Source organism: Trachemys scripta, chromosome 16, assembly GCF_013100865.1.
Source record: "Trachemys scripta elegans isolate TJP31775 chromosome 16, CAS_Tse_1.0, whole genome shotgun sequence".
NCBI classification, from domain to species: domain Eukaryota; kingdom Metazoa; phylum Chordata; order Testudines; family Emydidae; genus Trachemys; species Trachemys scripta.
This window is the reverse complement of record NC_048313.1, coordinates 8,878,872-8,889,313: the sequence shown is the minus strand read 5'-3', so window position 1 is coordinate 8,889,313 and position 10,442 is coordinate 8,878,872. Positions and strand designations below refer to the sequence as shown.

Genomic DNA, 10,442 nt, shown 5'->3' with positions numbered 1-10,442 from the left:
CAGGGGTTCCCCACAGTTGGGTCCCCTCCGTTGCTCTGACCCAGCCCAGAGGTGGGGGGACCCCCCCCAGCCCGTGTCAGCCCCCCACAGCCCCCAGGGCCCGAGGTGCCAGGCGTCGGGCTCCAGCCAGGTCCCTCTGGGGGGTGGGGAGGGACATGCAGCATCTGCCCCGCTCCCGGGTGGGGTGCGGGGGTCCTGCCCCTGCCCCAGCTTGGCCTGTGGGGCCCCCCCAGCTCTCCCTGCTCTCTCCTTAGTCGGCCACGCTGGACCTGAAGTCGAAGGAGGAGAAGGACGCGGAGCTGGACAAGCGCATCGAGGCGCTGCGCAAGAAGAACGAGGCACTTATCAAGCGCTACCAGGTGGGAGCTGGGGGGGTTCAGGCTGGTGCCCCAGAAAGTGCTGGGCAGTAGGAAAGCCCCAGTGAGTTCCCATCCCACCGACGACCCCTCCCTTGCAGTGCCAGCCCCCCCCCCCGGAGCCAGCCCCCCCCATCCCACCGACGACCCCTCCCCTGCGGAGCCAGCCCCCCCATCCCACCGACGACCCCTCCCCTGCGGAGCCAGCCCCCCCATCCCATCGCCGACCCCTCCCCTGCGGTGCCAGCCCCCCTATCCTGGTGCCAGCGCCCGATCCCATCGCCGACCCCCCGCCAGCCCCACTTACCCCCTGCCCCCCAGATCCCACCCACCAGCCCCCTACCCCTGCAGCGGGTTCCACCCCGTGGTGTCGGACGTGCCCTAAGGCACCGAGGAGCCGTGTAATCCAACTCGTGAGACACAAACGTCCAGCAGCGGCTTAGCGCTGGGGGTGGTTTATGTAACACCAGTCTGGGGGCGGGGGGCAGGTCCTAGAATCCCTGGGGGTCCCCTAAACAGGGACATGGGGGGAGAGGGTTATTGTCTCTGAAGCAGAGGTATCTGGTGCTGTGGGTGGGGTCGGGGGGGGGGGCGTTCTGGGCCTGATGGCCAGTTCTGGGGCAGCAGGGAAGGGGTTCGGTACCAGTCCAGATGGGTGCGCTGGAGCGGGGATACCAGGCTCCAGGGGCAAGACGGGGTGACTACATTGGGGAGCCCTGGCTTTCTGCTCTGGGGATCAAGGTGGGGGGGAGCGTTCCCCGCTCGGCCCGGGAGCCCCGTCACGTCCCTGCCGCTCCCCGCAGGAGATCGAAGAGGATCGGAAGAAGGCCGAGCAGGAAGGCATCGCGGTGACAGGCTCGCGCCGGCCGCGCCACTCCGAGGGTGAGCCCGAGAGGAAGCGGGCGGATAAGGACGTCTCCATCACTGTCCAGGTCTTGCTGTCCCCCGGGGTGAGCGCTGGGGTTGGCGGGGTGGGGGGTGAGAGGGATGGGACAGCCCCCAAGGGCATGGGGGGGCAAGGTAGAGGAGCACTGATAAGTGGGGGGGGCAACATGGTTGCTGGGGGGATGGTAGCCACTGATAAAAAGTGGGGGTGGGTAAACCAGTGGGGGGCACAACTCCTGTGGAGGGGAAGGAGGGTAGGGAAGCCAGCTTGGGGGGGCAGCAGCTGTAGGGAGGGTGAGCAGGAGGAAGGTGGGGGGGGGTGGGCATGGCTGCTGGGGAACTGAGGGGTACGATGATAAGGGTGGGGGGCACAGCTCCTGTGGGGGGCTGAGAGGGACACGAAGTTGGGGTGCTGCGGGGGAGGAGGGTGGGGAGCAGCTGTGGCCCGGCCCTGGTGTCTCACCCTCTGCCTCTCTCCCCTGCCCCAGGAGAAGCGCGTGGTCAGTGACAGGAAGTCCCCCGGCGCGCCCAAGGCTGGCCGTGGCCCACCTCCCCGGGGCGCGGGGCGGGTCGGACCGTACCCCTCCAGCCGGTCACCGCGGGCGGAGCAGCCTGACCAGCCTGTCTGGGAAGGGGCAGGAGGCGGCGCAGGGGATGGACCGTCTCCGGGCGGGCGAGGGCGCAGGCCGCGGGGCCGAGGAGGGGCCGGCGCGGTCACGGCGGCAGGAGAAGGAGGCCCTGACAGGAAATCCAAGGTGCGTCATGTCTTGTGGGCAGTTTGCCAGGCTGGGCCTAGTTCAGCAATAGTGCGTTGCATGCGCGTCTACACTCGCTGCACTCATGCTGCTGTTGCGTGTTGCTTTCTGCTGGGGCAGGGGGTGAAGGCTCATAGCAGGACTCTCCCCCGGGGGGCGGATTGCAGAGTGGGATGTGGGGTCTCTCTGGGGGGCACCGGCTCGGGTGGTGGGGAGGGGGCATGGAATCGTAGCAATGCTGGGCTGGAAGGGCCATCGAGAGGTCGTCGCATCCAGCCCCCGGCACTGAGCCAGGCTACGGAAACCCAGCCCAGCCCTGACGGGGGTTTGTCCGACCCGTCTCCCAGCCGCCTGGGGAAGCCTGTCTCTCCCCCGAGCGTTCGGAAACTTTTCCCGATGTACAGTCATTCCCTGTTTTGGAGCTGTGCATCTGATTCTGCCCAGTCTCCGCTTCCCAAGAAAGGTGCAAAGTGCTTCACCTGGCTGAATTCAGACCAGGTCTCCAGTTGGTCCTGATCATTTTGAATCCTAACCCTGCCCTCCAAAGTGCCGGAAGCCCCTCCTCCTGGGCGTCATACACAGACTTGATAAGCGGACTCTGTTATCCACATCACTAAGGAAAATGTTGACTGGTACCAGTCCCAGGACTGGCCCCTTCAGGACCCCCCGGATCTGCCCTCCCGGTTTGACAGCGACCCATTGATAACTCCTCGTTGAGTGCCGTCTTCAACCAGCTAGGCACCCGCCTTAGAGTAACGTTCTCTAGGCCACATTTCCCTGGTTTGCTAATGAAAATGTCATGTGGGGCTGTGTCAGAAACCTTCCTGAACTCAAGATAGGACTCATCTACGGCTTCCCCCCTCGTCCGCTCGGTCAGTAATGCTCTACCGTAGAAGGAAATTAGGTTTGGTTTGGCATGATTGATCCATGCTGACTATTCCTTGTAACCCTGGGGCCTTTCTGCTCTAGGGGGTGCTGGCTCCGATCCAGCCCCAGGGCATTGACTGGCTGGCTTGGGCGGGGGCAGGGAATGGGATGTGGGTGTCCCCAGGTGGTGCCGGTGTCTCCTGGACCTGCTGTGCCCTCTCACTCTTCCCCTTCCCACACCAGGAGTGGGAGGAGCGAAGGCGGCAGAACATTGAGAAGATGAACGAGGAAATGGAGAAGATTGCGGAGTATGAGCGGAACCAGCGGGTGAGTGGGGGGCAGGGAGGGGTGGGCAGCTTGGAAAACCCATTTTCCCCGCCCCTGTTTTGCTACCATTGCTGGGAGGTGCAGGGGGATGGTGGATTTCCCCCCTCCCCCAAGGGCCTCTGGGCCCCCTGTGCTGAGCTGTCCGCACATCAGTGCCCTCCCTGCAGTGGGGCTGGGTGAGACGGTGGGGGAGCCGTGGCTCTGGGCTGACCCTGCCCTGCCTCTCTGCAGGACGGGCTGCAGGAGAAGAACCCGGTGCGGAATTTCCTGGATGACCCGCGGCGCAGTGGCTCCTTCCAGGAGGCCGACCGCAAGGAGGGGAGCCGGCGGCATGTCCGCAACTGGGGTGGGCCCGACTTTGACAAGGTCAAGACAGGCATGGAGCGGGAGAAGGAGTGGCACGCCCCGGTACGTACCCCGGGGAGGGGGAGCCAAGGGGGTCCTGTGTGGGGGAGAGCCTTGGGGTGGGTGTCTGTGGGAGGTGGTGGGTGTGTGTGTGGGTGTATCCCAGCCCCTTGCCCCTCCTACGATGGCCAGCCAGTGGGGTTGGGCCGTGGGGCTGGTGCCCCTCAGGGCAGGGGCTGTGCCTGGGTGGGAGTGTGTGGGGCGGGGTGGGGGTCCCATCCCACGGCCCTGTGAGACGCCAGTTCCTGGCTGCGAGCTGCGTGTCTCTCTCCCCCTCCTCGCAGGGCCGCCGGCCAGGCCCCAAGAGCGGGGGGCCGCTGGACATGACGCTGTCCATGACGGGCCGGGAGCGGGCCGAGTACATGCGCTGGAAGAAGGAGCGGGAGCAGATCGACCAGGAGCGGCTGGCGCGGCACCGCAAGCCCACGGGCCAGTGGTGCCGGGAGTGGGACGCCGAGAAGACGGACACCATGTAGGAGGGCGGCGGAGCAGCGGGATCCCCGGGGCGGGTGGGGAAGGCCCCGGGCTGCACTGGTTCTCGGGGCCTGAGCTGGGTCGCTTGGCGGGGCGGGGGGGGGGGGAGGCAGATAGGGCCCAGTCTGAGGAGTGGGTGCGGGGGCTGGTCAGTGGGGAGCGGGAGTGTCTCTGGGCTCACACCCAACTCGGGGAGGGTGTCGCCCGTGGCCGCACTAACCCAGCACGCGTCTTTCAGGTTTAAGGAGGGCTGTGGCTCGGTGCCGGGACCGGACCCGGGCACCAGGCGTGGTAAGTGACCCTGGCAGCGCCAGGGCCCAGTGGAGACTGGGGGGGGGGGGGGGGGCCCCCCCTGCCATTCCCCATCCCCACGGGTGGGGATACCGATGCTCTGGCGGAAGGTTCTGGGAGGGGGTGTTTGGTCCCTGTGGGACAGCCCCGGACCCAGGCGCAAGGAGGCGGGGGGCCCTACTGGACAGCATGGGTAGTTGGGGGTGGGGGATGCCGTGCCCTGGGGGCAGTACCCCTGTGGGGGGAGATCTGTTCCCAGGCCTGGGGCAGACCCACTGGCTCTCCAACTGGTTGGACTGGAATTGTAGCCCCGGCAAGGACGGACCCTGGGGTGATCCGGAGGCCTCCGCTCTGGGAAGCGTCATCCGGCCCTGGCCTGCCTTCCGCACAGCCGTGGGGATGGGTCAGGGGCAGCCCTGCTGTGAGCTCCCCTGCCCCCAGACTGTTAACTCCCTGCTTCCCTCTCCTCTCAGACGAGAACAAGCGCCCCCCCAGGCCGCCCACCTTCGGGGAGTTCCTGTCCGAGCACCGGGCCGAGCGCAGAAGGAAGGGCCGGGGCCGACCCGCGCCCGCCAAGCCCTACAGGTGAGTCCACCCTTGCCCTGCTGTGTGAGGGCCGAGGGCCGGACGCCTGGGTTCCATTCCTGGCTCTGGGCAGAGGGAGAGGGGTCTGGTAAGTTACAGCACTGGGCGGTGCGGGGGGCTGGGAGCCAGGACTCCTGGGTTCTGTCCCTATTTAAGCCACTAACTCCCTGCGTGACGAAGGGAAGGGAGGCTCACTGCACCTCAGTTTCCCCTGGGCTGGTGTGAACCCTTCTGGAGCTAGTTGGCCCTGTTCGTCGGTGTGTCTGGGCTAGGCTCTGCAGTGGTGGGTGGGGCGGGTGCCGAATGGGGTCTGGCTCGGTTGGGCCCTCCTGACGCCTGTTCCTCCCCCACCCAGCATGCACGACAACCGGTGGGAGGAGAAGGACGAGGGGCCAGGGGCTGAGGAGCCCGACCCCCGCCACGAGGAGCCACAGGTAAGGGGGCGGGGTCCAGCCACGGCCATTTGGGGATTTCCCCCCCCCCCCATCCTCTCTACAAGTAGCTCGGCCTGCAGCTCTGCCCCATGTCTCCCCACTCCCCCTACAGCCCCGCGTCTCCTACGGACTCACCCACGCAGGATCAGGCCCTGTCCCACTGTCCCCCACGGCTCCCTGGGTCCCGCTGCCCCTCGCTGTCTGAACATCCCTGCCTTGTGCCAGCAGGCGGAGGTGCTGGCCGCCCAGCTGCCCCCCGAGTCCCGGCAGCCCCCCGACGAGGATGAGGACCAGTGGGAGGATGTCAGTGAGGAGGAGGAGGATGATGATGAAGGCCACCTCAGCTCGTCGGGCGAGGAGGAGGAGGCAGCGCCCCCTGTGGAGTCCCCGAAAGCCCCGCGGGCCCTGAAGGTTGGGCGGGGCCCAGCCCCCAAGCTGGACATGCCCCCGCCGGGAGCCCATGGAGGACAGGGCAAACCCCTCAGCCCCTTCTCCCCAGCTGAGGGCTACCAGCCTGTCTCAGACTGGGGCGAGGAGATGGAGCTGAACTCGCCCCGGGGCAGTGTGGGGGACAGCCCCCCACAGCGCCCCGGCCCCGCCCCCCAGGCACAGCGGGCAGGGCCCTCTGGAGAGACTGCAGGTAAGTGGAGGAGAGCTGTGCTGTGGAGGGGCAGGTATCAGGCTGGTCTGGCTTGGGGCGTTTGCCCCATTTGGACAATGGAGAGGGCCCCGGTGTGGGACTTGGGGTGCGGTCCCAGTGGGATGGGGAGTAGGGGCTGACAGAGGGGAGGGGTCAGAGGGCAGGAGTACTGGTGGGGGGGCATCACCCCAGGAAATAATGGCTCCCAATCTCTCCCCAGCTGCAGAGCCGGGCGGGCGGGGCACGGCAGAGCCTGCCGAGGCCACACAACAGGAGGAGCCGGCGCAGGCCAGGGGATCGATGGCGTTAGCAGCCCCTGGCGGCACGGAGAGGCAGGAGCCGGCCCCCCCCGCGGCTGGGGGCCCTGAGGAGCCGGGGGGCCCTGCGACGCAAGGGGGTGGGGGTGGGCGGGGTCTGGGCCGGAGCGTGGTGGGGGGGGCTGGAGGGGGCAAGAGCCAGGGGCTTGCTTGGAACCCCTGGGGGGAGGGGAGGCTCCCCTTGGCCTCTGGGGAACCATGGCTGGGCTGGTAGGGGAGGGGGCTGGCTGGGCTGCGTGTGGGGCTCAGTCCCAGGGGCGCTCACCCCCAGCCAGGAGGGAGCCATGCACGGCTGGGCTGGGGTGATTGGGGGGGGGGGTTGCCCGCAGCCCCCGGCTGCTGATGCTCTCTCCCTCTCCTCCCCAGCAGCCGTAGAGACCCCAACCCAGCTGGAGGCGGAGCCGGCGCCAGGCGCAGTGCAAATCACAGACCTCGAGCGGGTGTGTTTCCGTAAGAGCTCGGCCTTGCCCGCCGGTGGATAGTGGGACTTGCCCTGTCTCTCTGCCCCTCTGCTTCTTCGTGGCCCCGCTGGCAGGGGCACTCCCGCTGCGGACTGATCCGCCTGCCGCGCTGGGCCTTGTCACGACTTGCTCTGGGCGGGGAGAGGCAGATCCCGGACGGGGAAACCGGCGGCTGCCTGGCTCGGGGCTGCCGCGCGTTCCTGTCCCGGTGTCTGTCCCAGGCGAGGGCAAGACAGGCCCCTTCGCCTATCCCAGGGGGCAGCTAACCAGGGCCTGAGCCTGCTGGCAGTGGGGTGGGAGTGGGGGTGGGGGATTGACTTTGGTGGAGCGGGATTGGACGGGGTCTGGTCTGAGGACGTGGAAAGCAGCAGCTGCTGCTGGGTCGCTGAGGGGCGAGCGGTTGATTGGCTTTAGCTGCTGGGTCTCCCAGCTGGGAGCTCTCCGCTAGCCGCTTGTGCAGCGGGACCCGGATCCCCGCTCAGGGCCCCACAGGAGCTGGGGTCAGTAGTGCAGCGGATCGGTGCTGCCTGTTGGGGTGTGGGGTGACCTGTCTCTGTCAGCTGCACCGACAGAATCCGTGGCCAGGATTCGAACTCACGGCACGTTCTCTCTCTCTCCCCCCCCCCTTTGACAGGATAATGGAGAGCCCTGATGCCCCAGAGCCACCCCCGAGGCTGCCGCGGCAAAGGTCAGGCGGCTCCCTCCATGACTTCCACAGATTGGTAGAGCCTCTTTCTGGAGCCGTGCGGGCAGGACACGCTTTGAGGCTCCGCTGTCTGGATGTTGTCTGGGTTAACCTTCCCGGGGGCCCAGCCCGGGGATGCAGGGGTGTGTGGGGGTGTGTGTGTGTGTGGGGGGGGTGGGTGGCCTGGAGGGTTTATTCTGATGGGAATTGCGTGGCCCCGAGCAGCAGGGCGAGGAGGCCGTTCCAGCAAGCGGTGCAAAATGTCTGGGATCCGACGTGCGTCTGTCCACAATTAACCTCCCCTGCTGGAGTCCAGGAGGGGCCATGGCTTGTGTGGGTCTGTCTAATGGGATTAGGGAGTCACCTAAATCCCGGTGTAAAGACTATGTGGGCGCCTCTTGTGTGCGGCTGCCCCTGGCTCGCCCTGTCCCGCCCCGCTAGCTCCGAAGTCCAGGCGAGGGCTGTGGGTTACCTGGGGGCACCTGTATGATCCCCAGCCGCAGCTAGCCCTGTCCAAGCACTACTAGCCAACTACTAGCCAACGTCTCCTGTGCTGGAGCCAGCCGCGCTTTGCCCCTTCTCAGCTGTACCCATTGCAAGGGGCTGTTCTCGGGTGGGCTGAATGTGTCCCCGTCCTCCTGGTCTGCGCTCCCCGGCAGCCACTTCCACCCACCGCTGTGCAGCCCGTGACTCCTTTCCCCAGGGGGTAGAACTCCCCCACCCTGCCCGCTGGGGGGGTAGGAGCCTGGGCTTAGAGGTGTTTTCACTCCCCGGTGCTGCCCTGGCATGCTTGGTTGTCCTGCCCAGGTCTCCTGTGCTGTCCGGTCGCTTTCGATCATGTAAAAGCAATGCCGATGTACCTGACTTTCTTACAATAAAACCTTCACACAGCCGCTGGGCCTGGCTGCGTCGGGCTCTTCCTGGCCGGGGGGAGGGGATGGGCTGGCAGCACGGCTCTGAGAATGCTGCTTAAAGGGGTGGGGGCATGTGCCTTGACAAATCTCTTACCGGGACAGCCTGTGTTCCTGGGCACTGCCGTGGGGATGGGCAAACTTACAGGTGCCCCTTCGCTCAGGCACGCCCTCCCTCTGGGCCTTGCCATCAGGGCTGTCCATTGGAGACAGAAATCTGGGCAGCTGGTGGTTTCTGTACCTGTTAAACCCAGGGCCCTGGCTAGATTCCAGCATTTCTAGTTAATCCCCTGTCCTGAGCCACCCTCCCCCAGAACATTTAAAGCGGCTGTGGCTCCATCTCAAGCAATGGTGCAGCGTTGCTGTGTGCTGTTACGGCTTCCACCCCAGAGGTGGCTGCACTACAGTGGGTGATCTCTGTGTAAAGGCCGGTCGGGTCCCAAGGGTGACGGGCGCTGGGTAAGTGTAGCTGGATGGGTGGAACCAGAAGGAGCACTGCGGTAACATGGGTGGGCGGCTGCCCACTGGCCAGACCTCAGCGCTAAACCTGGTTTCAAATCCGTTAATAGGTTTAATCTGGATATCAGCCCCCAGCGTGGGGACCAGAAGAGCTCAGCAGGCTGGGCGCAGAGCTGGCCCTTGCTCCCTTCTAACGGCGCCGAACCTCCCCAGCGCGGTTTGGCTCACGGGTGCTTTGGTGGCACTGCAGGTGCAGGGCTCCCTGGGGCTGGCTGCTCCTGCAGTCAGCACAGCTGGTCTGTCCGCTGGGTGCTCAGAGCACGCGGCTCCTGGTGACGTGGAGCAGTCGCTCTTTGTCCAAGGGGCAGGATTGTGGTTCCCTGGAAGCTACAACGGGACCTCACACAACTGGGTGACTGGGCAACAAAATGGCAGATGAAATTCAATGTTAAGTGCAAAGTGATGCACATTGGAAAATATAATCCCAACTATACCTATAACGTGATGGGTCTAAATTAGCTGTTTCCACTCAAGACAGAGATCTTGGAGTCATTGTGGATAGTTCTCTGAAATCATCCACTCAATAAGAACATAACATAAGAACGGCCGTACCAGGTCAGACCAAAGGTCCATCTAGCCCGGTATCCTGCCTACCGACAGTGACCAATGCCAGGTGCCCCAGAGGCAGTGGACCAACAGGCAATGATCAAGTGATCTCTCTCCTGCCATCCATCTCCATCCTCTGACAGACAGAGGTTAGGGACACCCTTCCTTACCCATCCTGGCTAATAGCCACTAATGGACTTAACCGCCATGAATTTATCCAGTTCTCTTTTAAACTCTGTTATAGTCCTAGCCTTCACAACCTCCTCAGGTAAGGAGTTCCACAAGTTGACTGTGCGCTGTGTGAAGAACTTCCTTGTATTTGTTTTAAACCTGCTGCCTATTAATTTCATTCGGTGACCCCTAGTTGTATTATGGGAATAAGTAAATAACTTTTCCTTATCCACTTTCTCCACATTACTCATGATTTTATAGACCTCTATCATATCTCCCCTTAGTCTCCTCTTTTCCAAGCTGAAGAGTCCTAGCCTCTTTAATCTCTCCTCATATGGGACCCGTTCCAAACCCCTAATCATTTTAGTTGCCCTTTTCTGAACCTTTTCTAGTGCCAGTATATCTTTTTTGAGATGAGGAGACCACATCTGTACACAGTGTTCAAGATGTGGGCGTACCATGGATTTATATAAGGGTAATAATATATTCTCAGTCTTATTCTCTATCCCCTTTTTAATGATCCCTAACATCCTGTTTGCTTTTTTGACCGCCTCTGCACACTGCGTGGACATCTTCAGAGAACTATCCACGATCACTCCAAGATCTTTTTCCTGACTTGTTGTAGCTAAATTAGCCCCCATCATATTGTATGTATAGCTGGGGTTATTTTTTCCAATGTGCATTACTTTACATTTATCCACATTAAATTTCATTTGCCATTTTGTTGCCCAATCACTCAATGTGCAGCGGCGTCAAAAAAGCAAACAATGTGGGGCATCATTTAGACAGAAAACATCATGTTGCCTCTATCAA

The 10,442-nt window shown here is 63.6% G+C and overlaps 1 protein-coding gene across 3 annotated transcripts; it reads left to right on the top strand.

Annotated features, from left to right (window-relative positions):
- Positions 1–254: 254 nt before the first annotated feature.
- Positions 255–8,379, top strand: CCDC9 (coiled-coil domain containing 9; the record flags this gene model as incomplete). 3 transcript variants are annotated; one of them, XM_034792923.1, is given in 13 exon segments in its annotated part: positions 255–359; positions 1,160–1,288; positions 1,730–1,996; positions 3,107–3,190; positions 3,422–3,598; positions 3,880–4,067; positions 4,308–4,360; positions 4,834–4,945; positions 5,301–5,379; positions 5,605–6,019; positions 6,240–6,413; positions 6,703–6,776; positions 7,432–8,379. In XM_034792923.1, coding segments are annotated over 13 exon segments (1,875 nt in total), but the record flags the coding sequence as incomplete, so codon positions are not given.
- Positions 8,380–10,442: the final 2,063 nt, after the last annotated feature.